We start from the raw sequence: 16393 nt of genomic DNA, 5'->3' as shown, positions 1-16393 counted from the left end.
TTAATATATCATGTCAGTAATTTATTAATGAATTAACTGAATTTTTAACAACGGTGACTGATTCAAATAATTATATTGATTAAATTGATTAAATTGAGTAAAAATTTTAGCTAACAAAATAGAAATAAAGCCATGTTAGAGTTATCTACATAACACATATAGTATTACAATCTTATAATCTTAAAAACTCTCGAAGAATTGAATTCATATTGTAGAAAAAGAGAATGAAAACTCAAAACTTTAAGGCCCGCTCTCTGAAAAAATAGCTTAATTTCCCCGCCACTGGAAAACCCTTGAATAAACCCTATTTTATATACTTACGCTTTAACGCTTTCTTTCCTTTCTTTTTTTTTTTTATTTCCTGTACTTTCACTAACTTCTGCCATTCCCCCCCTTGATTTCATTTAAGGAAAAAAAAATCAAAATCGATAGCCAAAATTAAGCTAGGGTTGCATTCAATTTGACAGCCCGTAGAAGAAAACCTTGGGGCTCTTCTTTTTGAATCCAACCACATTCTCCCCCTTTCTGATTCTAGGGTTTTTACGATGTCGTGGGTGGAGGAGGTTGTATTGCGCGATGTCACCAATGCGGGACTCGTCGTTAGCGACCGTATTGGCCGTGAAGTGGCGGCTCAGTTGGACCTTGAGGAAGCTTTGGAAGCTTCCAGATATGCCAGTCATCCCTACTCCACACACCCCAGAGAGGTAAAGTTTTACTCAATTTCTCCCCTAAAAACGAAGTGTTTGACATTTATCTGAACTTTTCAGTTAAAACTTAATGTTTAATTGGTGACTTTTGCTTTCATTCACTTGACCAGATGGTTTTCGTCTTCTGTCCCTAAAGAATATGAAGTTAGCTCTTTTTCCAATTTATGTTGAATTGCAATGCTTCAAATATGTTCAGTCTTATGTTCTTCTATGTAGTTATTAAGCATTCATTGGGACTCTAAAATGCTTTCCCTTTTTCATTTCACATTTGACATTTTTCTGGGTGCAATTAATTTAGTCTTAAACTAATAGTGCTATCTTTAAGTTTCAGTAATCCATATAATGTTCCGCATTCAGTTGGTCAGCATAGATGCTTTGTGCTAATTTTCATTTCACCTTTTTTTGAGCCCATGGCATGTCCTTTCCTCGTCTCTTTTAAGCATACTTTGCAATCACAGCATTTTGATGGCGAAATTGACATGTCTAAATAGGGTGGATGGTTTGAGATGAGTTACCCTCCTTATTAATGAAATTTTCTTTCATATTCTACTACAGTGGCCTCCTTTGATCGAGGTGGAAGATACTTGGGAGCTACCTCCGGTACTCATAGAAAGATATAATGCAGCTGGTGGAGAAGGAACTGCATTATGTGGAATATTTCCGGAGATACGTAGGGCGTGGGCATCTGTGGATAATTCTTTGTTTCTTTGGCGTTTTGACAAATGGTGAGATTTTTGTTACTGGTTTTGATTTAGTGATTTGTAATTTATCATTTATGAGCTTACCCATTTCATCTATTGTGAGTTTTGGTTTGCTGCTTGTTGCATATCTATAAAATGATAAGCAATTTTTATGGAATGAATATCATGGACTTAGAGAAGTAACTTAGATGAAGGCAGCAATAAATCTTTACATAATTTTATAAATTGAAAACAAATCTTTACATAATGTTCTAGGGTAACTGTGCAAAGATGTAAAATAAATATTTTATTTAAGCTTTATATAAAGAGGTGAGCTTGCTTTCTAGATAAGGGGTTGTTTATCAGAGTAATGTCTATAAAATATAATGTTTTCTCATTGAATCTTGCTTTCTAAAATATTGCCAATTTATATGATAGGCAATCTACAAATGCAGTTAAGTCAAATCACTTGTCGGATGAAATATTAAGGCCCTTATTGGGTCACAGTTTGATATATCCAGCATTTAGTTCACCTAGTACTTCTTTATTATTCAATTGCTTGGCTGCACCACAATGGATAGCCTTCACCTATTTTTGGGGGGGGATCCCAATCCCAGGAGCCATCCTTTGATCATTTGAGTCTAGGACCTGCCATACTTCACCCCTCAAGAGATGGTACTTGAACAACCAGAGCTAAATTCAGAGTTAATAACTTTTTAGAAACAAAGTGCTTTGTCCTTTTCTATCTTGTCTAAACATTTATTTGTTATTTATTTGTTTCCCCTTTGTCATATCTTTCTTTTCATTAGGGATGGCCAATGCCCTGAATACAATGTGGAGGAACAAGCTATATGTGCTGTTGGCCTCGCCAAATCTAGACCTGGCATTTTCATTGAAGCTATACAGTATCTTTTAATATTAGCAACTCCTGTCGAGGTAAAGACTTGGCTTTTCTTATATGCCTTTGGAAGATGTTTATTCTGAATATCCTATTTATAATTTCAAATATAGGATTGATAAAGTATCCTCTTTCTAAATCATTCCTGTGGACATGGATATTTCCTTTTTCAATTGCATCTAATGTTGACAAGAGCATATGGAGAACAATAGGTGCAATGACCCCTTTATTGCCGAGGTGCAATGTGCAAAAAAGCACTTGACTGAGCGAAGTAAGCCATGCATACATAAATAGTATCAAAGAAAATTTAATTATCATATGTAATAAACTAGGATTTAATAAAGCTCTTATAATAAGTTGAAAAGATTGTTTCAAGTCTAGTCCTTTCCATAATCTATATAAAAAAAGTTTCTGGCTTTTGGCTAAAAAAGAAAGGAAAATGCTTTGTTATGAAGAAGAAAATAAGGGCAAGGCTTTCTGTTTTTTAACACAAAAACTTAGTAATGCTTGCTTTATTTTTACTTCCATACCAGCATTTGTGTTCTGTTTCATAAATGAAAAACAGAGCACAGGCTGCACTAGCAAAGTAAGGAAAGAAGAGAGAATGAAAGAGTAGAAATCGAGAAAAGAAGAGAAAATTGAGAGCCAAATAAGAAAAGAGTAGACACTTATTATCATACTTTTTATAGAAGCAGCTAACTACTGGTTTTTTTATCTGTCTCTGAAACATTGTCGAAAGTGGAAAGTGATCCCGATTCTCTTAGAAGTATTGCATGTTGAGATTTCTAGCTGCTTTACTGAAGATATTTTTTACCCTATAAATTTTGGGGCTGTGGCTCTATTTTTTAAGAAAATTTTTTAATAGAATATAATGCCTTATTTTATTTATGAAGATTAAATGTGGGTCTGCTTTTGACTTCTATAGTGACTGATAAAAATTTAAAAGAAAGAAAACAGAAATCCAAGAGGCTTTTTACTCTAGCATGCCGATTTTAGCATTCAAAAATTTTATTCAAAAGCAGTGGTGGAGCCCCCGGGGGGTGGGGGGGTGGCAGGGGCCTGGCCCCCCCTAAACTGGAAAGTTTTCCATTTAGGCTCCTTAATAATTTATAAAATTTTAAATTAGCAATGGTAAAATTGCACTTTAACCCCTCAAAATAATGAAAATTTGATTTAATCCTTTAAAAATTATAAAGATATAGGCTATTAAAATGGTGAAATTGCATTTTTACTATCGTAAAAGTATACTATTTAGTAACTACCCCCCCCCCCAAAAAAAAAAAAAAGTCTTTGGCTTTGCCCCTATTCAAAAGTGAACTTAGGTGCAAAAAGTCCTCATCTCATCAAATTGCCCTCATTTGGAGGGTCTAGAAGCATTAACTCTTTGGGTGCTAACAACACTGATTTTATCTGTTTCATTGCAGTTTTAACATCATTTTTTTTGCTATTGACATTTCTCTCTAATTTTTCCTGGCTTGTAGGTTAATGAAATTATATTTTCTTATCAGCTTTCCTTGTTATCAGTTGATTCTTGTAGGAGTATGCTGCTCTGGAGGGGGTGATAATAGTGATCCTTATGCAGAGGTTTCACTGCAGCCTTTGCCAGAGTATACAATACCTTCTGACGGAGTTACTATGACTTGTATCTCTTGTACTGATAAGGGTCGTATTTTCTTGGCTGGCCGAGATGGCCACATATATGAGCTGCATTACACGACCGGTTCTGGCTGGCATAAGCGTTGTCGGAAAGTTTGCCTCACTGCAGGTGTAGGGAGTGTTATTTCAAGGTGTGTTCTGCTACTTAATCTTGCTGGCTTGTGTGATCATTTTGCTTTTCCTATAATTTCACCTATATATTTAAAAGTTCTCTCTATCTGCATGATTTGTCCCCTTCTGATTATAAAAGTGTGATGCAACCTCACAATGAGGATCTTGAGTACTTCTGGTTTGATAAGTATTTAGATATGCTTTCAGAACAGAGAACTTTGTTGGTTTTCCAGGTGGGTTATACCAAATATGTTTAAGTTTGGAGCTGTAGATCCCATTGTTGAAATGGTTGTTGATAACGAAAGGCAGATTCTATATGCAAGAACTGAAGAGATGAAAATTCAGGTTTTTGTCATGGGGCCAAGTGGAGACAGTCCATTGAAAAAAGTGGCTGAAGAAAGGAATTTGTTAAATCAGAAAGATGCACATTATGGAGGTAGACAAGTAACAGCATCAAGAGCGTCAAATCGATCAGCAAAACCATCCATTGTTTCAATTTCCCCTTTATCCACGTTAGAATCAAAGTGGCTGCATCTTGTTGCTATTTTATCAGATGGTAGGCGAATGTACCTTTCTACCTCCACATCTAGTGGAAGTAATAGTACTGTTGGAGGTTTGAGTGGATTTAACAATCATCACCACAGGCCAAGCTGTTTAAAAGTTGTAACAACTAGGCCTTCACCTCCTTTAGGCGTCAGTGGTGGACTTACCTTTGGCGCAATGTCTTTGGCTGGTAGGAATCAGACTGAGGATCTTTCACTGAAGGTAGAAACAGCATACTATTCTACTGGAACTCTTGTCCTTTCTGATTCTTCACCACCAACCATGTCTTCTCTTCTCATTGTGAGCAGAGATTCAAGCTCACAGTCATCTCTGTCAGGTAATTTAGGAGCAAGTGCTCGGAGTTCCCGAGCATTACGAGAATCTGTTTCTTCCTTGCCCGTTGAAGGCCGAATGCTCTTTGTGGCAGATGTTCTTCCTTTACCAGATACAGCTGCCACTGTGTTATCCCTGTATTCCGAGCTTGAATTTTGTGGATCTGAAAGCTCAGTTGAGTCTTGTGAAAAAGCATCAGGGAAGTTGTGGGCTAGAGGTGACCTTTCAACTCAACATATATTGCCAAGGAGGAGAATTGTTATTTTCAGCACCATGGGCATGATGGAAGTAGTTTTCAATCGGCCCGTTGATATTCTGAGAAGATTGTTGGAGTCAAACTCTCCAAGACCAATATTAGAGGATTTCTTTAATCGTTTTGGTGCTGGTGAAGCAGCTGCAATGTGTTTGATGCTAGCTGCAAGGATAGTTCATTCTGAAAATCTTATAAGCAATGTTGTTGCTGAAAAGGCAGCTGAAGCATTTGAGGACCCAAGAATTGTTGGAGTGCCACAAGTTGAAGGTACCAGTGGACTATCAAATACTAGAACTGCTGCTGGGGGTTTCAGCATGGGGCAGGTTGTTCAGGAGGCTGAGCCAGTGTTCTCAGGTGCTCATGAAGGGCTCTGCCTCTGCTCATCAAGGTTGCTATTTCCTGTTTGGGAGCTCCCTGTTATGGTTGTGAAAGGTGGTTATGATGCAGCATCGGAAAATGGGTTGATTGCATGCAGACTTTCTGTTGGGGCTATGCAAGTCCTTGAGAACAAGACTCGTGCTTTGGAGATATTCTTAAGGTCTAGAAGGAACAAAAGAAGAGGGCTTTATGGATGTGTAGCTGGTTTAGGTGACATGACTGGTTCTATTCTCTATGGAACTGGTTCAGAATTAGGTGCTGGTGATAGGAGCATGGTTAGAAACTTATTTGGTGCTTATTTCCGGAGTGTGGAGTCTAATGGTGGTGGAACGTCCAATAAAAGACAGCGGTTACCATATAGTCCCGCTGAATTGGCTGCTATGGAGGTGGGGTGGAATTTCTTGATGCATCCATTTATTATGTACTAGGCATCATATCTGTTTCTGACAAGTCTTGTGCTACAGGTGAGAGCGATGGAATGCATCCGGCAGCTGCTTCTTAGGTCTGCTGAAGCTCTGTTTTTACTACAGCTTGTTTCTCAGCATCATGTAACACGCTTGGTTCAGGGATTTGATGCTAACATCCGCCAGGAATTGGTTCAGTTGACATTCCATCAACTTGTTTGTTCTGAGGAGGGTGACCGCCTTGCTACAAGACTTATTTCTGCTTTGATGGAGGTAAATCTTATTTAAAGTATAAGTTCACTAAATGAGCTCATTTCTTAAGTCTCAAGATTTTCTCTTCTAAATGTTTATTAGAGTTTCTGAAGGATTGCACTAATAAATGTTGTTTCTTGCTCCAGTATTATACTGGCCCTGATGGCAGGGGGACAGTGGATGATATAAGTGGTAAATTACGTGAGGGTTGTCCAAGCTATTTCAAGGAGTCTGATTATAAGTTTTTCTTAGCTGTGGAATGTCTTGAAAGAGCTGCTGTAACTCCTGATCCTGATGTGAAGGAAAATCTTGCCAGGGAAGCCTTTGATTTCTTAAGTAAAGTTCCAGAATCTGCTGATTTAAGAACTGTTTGCAAACGGTTTGAGGACTTAAGGTGATTTTGTCATTCAATTACAAGGCTAGCATCGGATTTCTTTGACAATATAATTTTAAATCAGATTATCTCATCTTTAACTTGAGTACTTGCTGCAGATTTTATGAGGCTGTGGTTCGCTTACCCCTACAGAAAGCTCAGGCACTTGATCCTGTAGGTGATGCTTTCCATGAACAAATTGAGCAAGCAATCAGAGATTATGCAATTGCTCAGCGTGAACAGTGCTATGAGATAATTGCTAGTGCTTTACGTTCTCTGAAAGGTGAGGGCTCACAGAGGGAATTTGGGTCTCCTGCTAGGCCTGTTGCAGTGCGATCTGTCCTTGATCATGCTTCACGAAGGAAATATATATGCCAGATTGTTCAGCTTGGTGTTCAATCACCTGACAGATTGTTTCATGAGTACTTGTACAGAACTATGATCGATTTAGGTCTTGAGAATGAGCTGTTGGAATATGGGGGTCCTGATTTGGTGCCTTTTCTGCAGACTGCTGGTTGTGAACCTGCACAAGAGGTGCTTATTTTTCTTGCTGTGATCTTTCATGTCTTATTTTAAAGTTTTGACTGTTGTAACCTGTGTACACAGTTTTCTTTCTGCAGAGCTTAGACAATGAATTGCTATAGTAACTTTTTCCTTTAGTTTTTCCTCATTTTTATTATCTTACATATAGGTTCGAGCTCTCTCTGCATTGACATCAGCAACCCCTTCAGTGGGTCAACCTGGAGCTCCTATTCATTCTAATCAAGCTAAATACTTTGATCTTTTGGCTCGATATTATGTCTTGAAGCGACAGCATTTGCTTGCAGCTCATGTGTTATTGAGGCTGGCTGAAAGACGCTCAATTGATGGGAGCAATGCTCCTAGTCTTGAACAGAGGTAGACAGTTATTGTTTTATCTGTATTTATCAATATCCTTCTTAGATGGACTTGTGGGTTGAAAATCAGCAAATTCATCTCTATAACCTTTGAAAATCCAGATGTATTCTTATTCCTTCAATCGAAATGAACTGTTTGAAGTTTTCAGCTCTAGTTTTATAAGTTGTTGAATGAGCTTTAAATGTGGTTGTAAGAGAAAAAAAAAAAGAACTCGTCACTATGATTTGTCTAATAATTTTTTTCATTGTCAATGCCAGGCGTCAATACCTAAGTAATGCTGTTCTCCAGGCCAAGAGTGCTAGTAACAATGATGGTCTGGTAGCTTCTAACCGGGGTGCTTTTGACAGTGGATTGCTGGACTTACTAGAAGGGAAACTTGCTGTTCTTCAGTTTCAGATAAAAGTAAAAGAGGAACTGGAGGCAATGGCTACCAGGTTAGAAGCTACACCTGGTACATCAGAATCTGTTCAAAATGGATCTGCTGCTGATAGCAGGTTTAATGGTGATGCTAATTTAGCAAATGGTGCACGAGAGAAGGCCAAGGAGTTATCTTCAGATTTGAAGAGCATTACTCAGTTGTATAATGAATATGCAGTTCCTTTTGAACTTTGGGAGGTGTGGTTTCTGGCTTTTAATCCTCTGTTTTCATACTCCTAGTAGAATTTTGCATATAAAAGAAAGGTAAAAGAATATATTTATATATGCACATATATTTTGGGATCTGACAAGGGGCAAACGGGTATCAAAATGAGGGGTGGGGAGAGAAATTTGTCTCCTATGTAGGTACTTGAATTTTTGTTAAACTGAGTTGTGTTTTCAAATGTTTTTGCATGTTGTTAGGAGTTGTTTTACATTATGGCTTTTTTAGGTTAGTAAGGTTTTTTCTTGGATAATGCTTCCATGAACTTAGCTGAGTACCCTATTATTTCCTTTTACCTAATCATGTGCTAACTTGTGTTCCTATATCATTATTCTTGTTAATAATGAGATTCATTGCCTTCTCATTTCTGCTTTTAGATATGCCTGGAAATGTTGTACTTTGCAAACTATTCAGGTGATGCTGATAGTAGCATTATCCGAGAAACTTGGGCTAGACTTATTGATCAAGCTCTTTTAAGCGGTGGAATTGCTGAGGCTTGCTCCGTTTTGAAGCGGGTTGGTTCTAAAGTTTATCCGGGAGATGGAGCTGTATTACCTCTGGATACTGTATGCCTTCATCTAGAGAAGGCTGCATTGGTATATTTTTATCTTACAATTTCAAATAAAGTAATGGAAGAAAAGCAAGAATTTATTTTATTCTCATTACAGTAGCTTTGTTGAATGGAATTGGTTATTGTTTTGTTGAATACTAAACTTCGTCGTAACATGATGGACTTGGTAGGAGAGGGTGGAATCTGGAACCGAATCTGTTGGGGATGAAGATGTGGCAAGGGCTCTTCTGGCTGCTTGCAAGGGTGCAGCTGAACCTACCTTGAACACTTACGATCAATTATTATCAAATGGGGCTATTTTGTCATCACCGAATCTCAGATTACGCCTTCTTCAATCAGTGCTAGTGGTACTTCGAGAATGGGCAATGTCTGTATTTGCACAGAGGATGGGCACGACTGCTGCTGGTGCTTCTTTAATATTAGGTGGAGCATTCTCGCCTGAACAAACAATGGTTCTAAACCAGGGGATTCGCGACAAGATCACTAGTGCAGCAAACAGGTCAAGTTTTTCATGTTCCATATATTGAGCAAGAACTGTGAAGCCTTAAATGTATCCTTTCCAATGAGGGTGTCCTTGAGCGAATACTTGGTTTTGGACTCATAAAATAGTATATTTTGGTTTGGGATTTTGCAGGTACATGACGGAGGTGAGGAGATTGCCACTTCCACAGAGTCGGACTGAGGCTGTTTATAGAGGATTTCGAGAACTTGAAGAATCTTTAATTGCCCCATTTTCTTTTGACCGATTTTTGTAGTTTGTTCGGTTCAAAGTTCAAACTTGGTTTTGTTGTTGTATGAATAATAAACAAATTGTATCACATTTCAAATTTGCTATTCATTTAATGAAAAAGTGAATTCTCTATTGTTCGTCGTTGCTTTTAGCTTCATTTGTGCTATAATGGTAAAATAAAATAATATCGATTTTTATTCTAATGAAAAAAAATTAAAAAGAAAATAGAAAAAATATATTCGTAATGCAATGTGATTTCAACTGAACAAAACAACCATATAGGAAATGCAATGTGAAGAGGATATACCGTTTATGACTGGGAGGTAACATTGAATCACTGATGCAACAAACAAATATACAATAAGCCACTAATCTTTCACTCTTACCAATTATAATGAAGCAAATAAAATACTGATACCATTTGAAGCATGACAACCATCTCTATTTTCATTAAAGACGGTGGAAAAACTCGCACAGGGAGGGCCCAGCCCCAGAGGAATCAGGTCAACCCCAAAAGGTCATTTAAACAAAAAAAAAATGAAGCTAAGAATGAATTACCGCATGTCGGTCTTCATAGTTCAGTTTCAGCTCTTCATAACTTCCGTTTTTTCTATACATACACAGCATCATCGACAACTTAATCTGACAATGTTCAAGGCTTGCTCTCCTGTTCTTTCATACTTGCTCATTTCCCTTCAAAATATTGTACTTACAGAGAGGACACGTTGCATTCATCTTAAGCCATTTCACAATACACGTTGAATGAAAATGATGGTTGCAAGGGAGAGCATGAAGATCCACGCCATCTTCGTATGAGCTTAGACATATACAACATTCCTGCAAAAATAGAAAAAGAAAACACGGGCAATTATAATAGCAAAGCAGTCATCTTAGAGAGTCATATTTAGCAAAGCAATCACCCCAAAGGGGAGTCAGATAGAGTTGTAACTTACTGCATCCTCAGGTAAGAGTATGCGCTCATTTGCCAAGTATCCACTGCTTGTTTCTATGGGGATCATTTTTCCAGCTCCCAAACTAGGCTTCTCACGGTTGTTTATAATCTGAAATTTATATTTTGGAAGGATACTAAGATCTGCTTCCGATGCACCTTCCTGATCAATACCACAAGAATGAAAATGCTGTTAAGCGCTACTGCAGATCCATTCTAGATTTCAGTCAATATAACATAAGTTTTTCATACCTGCTCCGTAATAGCATAAAGAATTGCAATGATGCAAGGCAAGCAGCAGCAGAGAGCAATCCCAATCAAACACGCCAAAACAACACAAAAGATTGCAAAGAACACATCAAATGCCAGAAAAACCACAGCCAACCTGCAAAAGTCACAAATTTGAGATCCAAGTCTCTTTGCAAACACCATGGTGGTTCCCATGCCACAAACCTAATTTACTCGAAATAGGGGTTAATGTGTATCTCAATTTCTTTTAAAGCTTTTCCATATAACATACCAGCAAAAAAAAAAAAAAAGGACAAGAAAACACTAGACAGTCTTTTTGGAAAACGGTATTTGAAAATCCAAAATGCTTAACAGGTAAAAGCATTCTACCATTTCCTTTCTTTGGCTTAACTAAAATATAAACTCTTTTTTTATGCAACAGATTGAGAAACAGAGAAAGATATTCTAATGGTGACAGCTTGATTGTGACTGTGTCTGAAGCAGACAACACCATAGATTAATTATAAAAGAATGAGATAATAACCGGTGTACAACTTTTCAATAACTTGGCAATTAAAGGTAGAAACTCTTCTACATATTTCTTGTTTCCGTGGGGTCAGAAATCAATATGTTATTCACAAATATGTAACCCTAAACTGAATAAGCTTGCTGTTAAAAAATAGATTGGCTAACAGCATACCAGTACAACCGCGGGGCATTCTGCAGAAGGATATCACCACCAGAAACTACCCAATAGAAGCCGACTATCCACCAAAGAAATGATGCCATGGTATTCACTGTTTCACATCGTTTAGTTATACTGCCCATTACATCATCAAATCAATAAAATAATAATAAGTTGATCATCCCAAGTTAAAGTTTCTACAATAGGAAATAAATGCAAATCTAGATGTACAATACAAGAAAAATCCATTCAAATGATAGCTTGGTAACAATTTCATAGCTTTGGTCGACTGCATTGATCGATATAATCAAAATAAAACTACCTATAATAGTAGATATTGCAGTAATTGGTTGGTTACAAGATAAGACACATCAAACTCCAAAACTTCCTTATCATGCACAACGTGGGGCAAAAAGTGTCTTAAATTTAAATTATTCTACCATCATTCAAAGCTCAACGCTAGTCCTATGGCCTATGATTCTAGTTCTTGTATTTGAACCATGGAAGTATACAAAAACACAATGCAGCCTAATCCGCCCCGCCCAGAATATTCCCAAAGTTTCGACATTCCACTCCTCTTGAAAGGGAGACTAAAGGATAATGATAATTCAGCCAATTATATTCATGCAAACCATACAAAACAGTGCCGTAGCCAAAATAAATGTCAACACCAAAACAAAGCCCTTCCAATTCCTTGAGAATAACCATAGACCCAAATCCCCTAAATCCTCAAACCCTAATCTAATTCATCTTGAAAATCCAATAAAACGCCAAATCGAACTAAAATCCTCATCCAGTTTAACACAGAAAATGAGCACTACTTCCATCAAAATTCTAACTTCAGAACATAAATAGTTCATGCACCAATACAAATCGGTTCTAAAGAAAGCCTGAATCCTCATCTCAATTCAACTAAAGAACAATAAACACTAAAATTTAAAATTAAACAAAAAAAATCAACATTTTAAGCTTAAACACACACACACACACACACACATCAAATTTTAAGTCAAATTATACTAAAAGAAACTGACCTTGATTCATTTGAACCAAAAAGACCGCTGTCTTCTTCATCTTCACTATCATTAACATCCCCAGAAACTGCTTCTCCTCTCTCCTCATCCGTAACAGATATTCTCCTACTGTTCCTTCGCCTGTATTCCAACCACACTAAAACAACATGAAGCAAGCACTGCAAAGCATAAGCACAGATCCATAATCTAATAGGAGTATTGGGCGTCTCATCCGCGGTACTTATCAACATCACTACCGACACCACCACGAACGCTGTATTCCACAGCATGTCCAGTGCCACCACGGGCTTCGAGTACCCCCAGTCGGCCCTCCGCTCCTCCAACTCACGTGCCGCTGTCTCCCTAACCAGCATGGAAGCGCCACGCCGTCCCGTGGCTCGCCCCAATAAATGCGCCAACGATACAGGGCGAGCAGCTGAGCCATCAGGTTGACGCGGACGAAGGAGAGGCGCGTGAGGATCAGACGCCGCCATGGTTGCTTTGGATGAAGATGTGAACAAACAAACAAAAAGAAAACACCTTTTTGATTTCGGGGTTTTCAGAAATCTGGGGAGAACTCACAAAGAGAAGAAACACATAATTGGAGTATTAACATTAGCAAGAATAAAAACCATATTTGTTGAAAATAAGAAAAAGAAGGGAACGTCTGGTTTGGATTAAAGAGTTTTCGGTTTAGAACGGAACTGCCGTCCTCACTGTCAATTAGATGCTTTTATTGATTTTTATTTTGTTTTCTGTCGGATTCTGCTTTGCTCTATTATTTTTGTTTCCTGAAAAGATAAAAACAGTGTGTTATGTATGTAATATGTTTTCTTTTTTCACTTTCTTTCGCGCTTTATTTCTTTTATATTTATCAGTCCTTTTGGCTTTTTCTTTACCCAACCATATTTATTACCGCTGCGTTTCTGTATTGCTGTAATACGGTTTTTGAAGTTCAAACATAGTACTTTACCTTCACTACGCTCCTTAAATATTAATTGATTTTAGAGTAAATTACTACCAAGTTAATTGAATTATTAATAAGATCATAATTTTTATCACTTAACTTTAAAAAATGACAAAATGATCACTAAACTATTTAAAAACTCCAATTTAAGTCACTAAATTATTCAAAAAAATTTTATTTAAGTCATTGTATTGTTAAGGTTGTTTTTTAAAGTCCACCTAGTAAGCTTCAATCGACGATTTGATGATCGGTACGATGGATCAATACCCATCGAGTAAAAAAACATGCTTTAGATTCAAGTCAATATGATGGTCAGTGTAGGAGATTGAAAAAGAAAGTTATTTAAATTTTGGTTCACAAATTTATGACGTTCAAAGCTATTTTATGAAAAAAAGTAGAAAATAAGGGAAAGAGAGCGTTCGATTAGTGTAGACAGTGCGAATAGAGAATACCATACAATAGCGATTTAACAACATAATGGCTTAAAAGAAAACTTTCGAATAGTTCAATGACTATTTTGTAACTTTTTAAAATTAAATGACCAAAATGTAAATTTACTAATAATTTAGTGACTCTTGATGTAGTTTACTCTTGATTTTATTACTTTATTAACTCTTTTGTGTTTTTCTACACAATATATTTTTACGCAAATATTAAATATTTTAATATTTTAAACTATATTTTCAAAATATATTTTTTTAATAGAACATATGTTTTTGCAAGGATTTTGTAGTAAAGTAGTATGAAGAATCCTGTGCTAAGAGTTGTATTGTATTTTATCTTTTCTATTTGAAAAATGAGTAAATTAGACATTGTATGTTAGATAAAAAAGTAAACTAGTTATTCTATTCAAAATTTCTTTCATTTCTATCGTTAAGTGACGATGTGGCTGAGTGAGCAAATATGCAACCACTCGTGACATATCACATATAAGGGTGTTCAAACTGTTAACTGAACCAAACTAATATTAATTGAATTAACCAAACTTTTTAATCCTTTAATCGTTAATCAAACCAAAATTTGTTCAAAAAAAATAACCAAACCTAAATTTATATGTTTTTATTTTTTGTTTTTTTGTTAAAACAAGTATAAAACATATAAAAATAAATTGATAATGTTCATTTGATCGAATTATCCAAATTAACCAAATTAAAACTACATATAATTTGTATTATTAATTATTAAGTTCGATTAATTCGATTAATTACCCTATTTTAAACCGAATTAACCGATAACCGAACTTTCAAAAAATCATTAACCAACCTCTGATCAAATTAGATCAGTTAACCGACTGATTAACCGAATTAAATTGGTTCGATCAATTAATTTAGTTTTAACCGAAATTTAAATACTCCTAACCACATCTACCTCATGCATATTTAAAATTTAAAAAAAAATCCTAAAAGTAAAAATAAAAAATCCTGAAAAATAATTTCTACAGGTTGATCTTCAACGTGATTTTTCATATCATTATTAAAAATATAAATACTTTATTTAAAATTATAAATAAAAACACATGCTTTCACTTCCACTAAAATTGCATTATTTTGCTAGTTATTTGTCATTTCAATTTTTTATAGTAATTCATCACAATTAATTTTAAATATTTAAGTAAATTGTAAGTCAATAATGATAATTAATTTATAATTCTAATATTTATTTTAATTTTAAATAAATTTACAATTCTTAACAAATTTTAAATATACTTTTATAATTATTTGAAAAGTCACACATTTGAATTTGGATAGCCGTTCCTTCCTCTGTACTTGGGTTTTCAAATAATTAATAAAAAATATTTTTTTAGAAATATTTTTTTAAATATTTGATGACATGAAAAATGTCACTTTAGCATAAGATACACATAGTAGGCTACTGTCTAATTATTATGTTAACTGTGTCATCACTTAATGATAAAATGAATAAAATTTTAACAAAATAGTTAATTTACTCTTTAATCTAACATATAAGAATTAATTTATCTATTTTTAATAAAGAAAAACAAAATACGACCCAATCTTCATACTATTTTTCTTTGCTCATCCTAGCTTTCCAAAATCAATATTAACCTCGAATTACTTTTTGCACAAAAGATAAAACCTTGATTTGCATATGTTATTTTAAAAGAATGTATATAATTTTGTTTATCATTTTATCAATTTTATTATTTAATTTAAAATTTCTAATTATCATCTTTTTAATTTTATGCTTGAACGAAGAAGTATTACATGTTTATTTTTTTACCTTTTATAATTTATGATTTAAACATTAACAGGATGTCAATTTATTTTAAAAGGAACCGAGTCCTGAATAAAATAATTATAAGGTAATGCCGTAATGGACACGTCTAAACTGAAGAACATGACATGTATTGTGTTGACTTTGATTCACCTCCATCCAAAACTCTCACGTTTGCATTTTTGGTATAATATAAATTTAACTCTTAGCATTTATATTTTCATTAATTTGATTATTATTATTTTGAGTTAAATTTAATTATTAATTTTTTAAAAATCAAATAATTTTTTAATTAAAATGCTAACTAAAACATCAATATTTTAATGATATTGGCATAACAAACCGCTTGACAATCCACATGTAAAAAATAATAATAAAAAGTTCATAAAACTCAAAAAATTAGTACGAAGTATGTATGGATTATCATGTGAGTTGCCATATATAAAAATAACACATTTTAGTTAGTATTTTGTTATAAAATAACAATTCAACTCTTTTTAAAAGATTGATGGTCAAATATAATTTTCTTTTTAAGATTGAGGATCAAATTTAACTCTAAAAAAGGGTCAAACTAACAAAAAAAATTATTGAAAGCTAATTTTGACATTACACTTTTTCCAAAATGAATTTGGACACTGTAATCTATACTAATTGACAAAAAAAAATGAAACTTACTTTTGAGTAAGTTCAAAAACCTCTAATTTTGGATTTTTCCATACTCCAAAAAATTCAAAATATGTGTAGGGAAAAGTCACACTTGATTTTCTATTATGTCTCGAAATTAAAGGAAAATTAGGACATAATTGAATGGATTGGCAAATTGACGGGTTTCATTGGGAATTAAAAAATTTTAGTGGCTGAATTGTGAGTAGTTGGATCTCAATTCTGAT

General features: G+C 34.9%; 2 protein-coding genes across 2 annotated transcripts; one reads left to right on the top strand and one right to left on the bottom strand.

The window, feature by feature from the left end:
* The first annotated feature begins 223 nt into the window (after window positions 1-223).
* LOC105794370 (nuclear pore complex protein NUP155) lies at window positions 224-9558 on the top strand. The gene is made up of 13 exons (XM_012623521.2): window positions 224-704; window positions 1263-1432; window positions 2197-2323; window positions 3810-4072; window positions 4286-5945; window positions 6024-6236; window positions 6362-6609; window positions 6708-7122; window positions 7280-7485; window positions 7743-8100; window positions 8503-8721; window positions 8867-9195; window positions 9331-9558. Exons 1-13 carry the CDS (start codon window positions 546-548, stop codon window positions 9449-9451), a joined length of 4488 nt encoding a protein of 1495 aa, XP_012478975.2. The 5' UTR covers window positions 224-545; the 3' UTR covers window positions 9452-9558.
* Window positions 9559-9639: 81 nt separating this feature from the next.
* LOC105794371 (E3 ubiquitin protein ligase RIE1) lies at window positions 9640-13094 on the bottom strand. The gene is made up of 5 exons (XM_012623522.2): window positions 12323-13094; window positions 11304-11423; window positions 10628-10760; window positions 10380-10538; window positions 9640-10263 (listed from the first exon to the last, which is right to left on the bottom strand). Exons 1-5 carry the CDS (start codon window positions 12793-12795, stop codon window positions 10102-10104), a joined length of 1047 nt encoding a protein of 348 aa, XP_012478976.1. The 5' UTR covers window positions 12796-13094; the 3' UTR covers window positions 9640-10101.
* Window positions 13095-16393: the final 3299 nt, after the last annotated feature.

Source organism: Gossypium raimondii, chromosome 3 (genome assembly GCF_025698545.1).
Source record: "Gossypium raimondii isolate GPD5lz chromosome 3, ASM2569854v1, whole genome shotgun sequence".
Classification (NCBI taxonomy): domain Eukaryota; kingdom Viridiplantae; phylum Streptophyta; class Magnoliopsida; order Malvales; family Malvaceae; genus Gossypium; species Gossypium raimondii.
The sequence above is the reverse complement of the archived record's forward strand: the minus strand, read 5'-3'. Positions and strand labels throughout refer to the sequence as shown.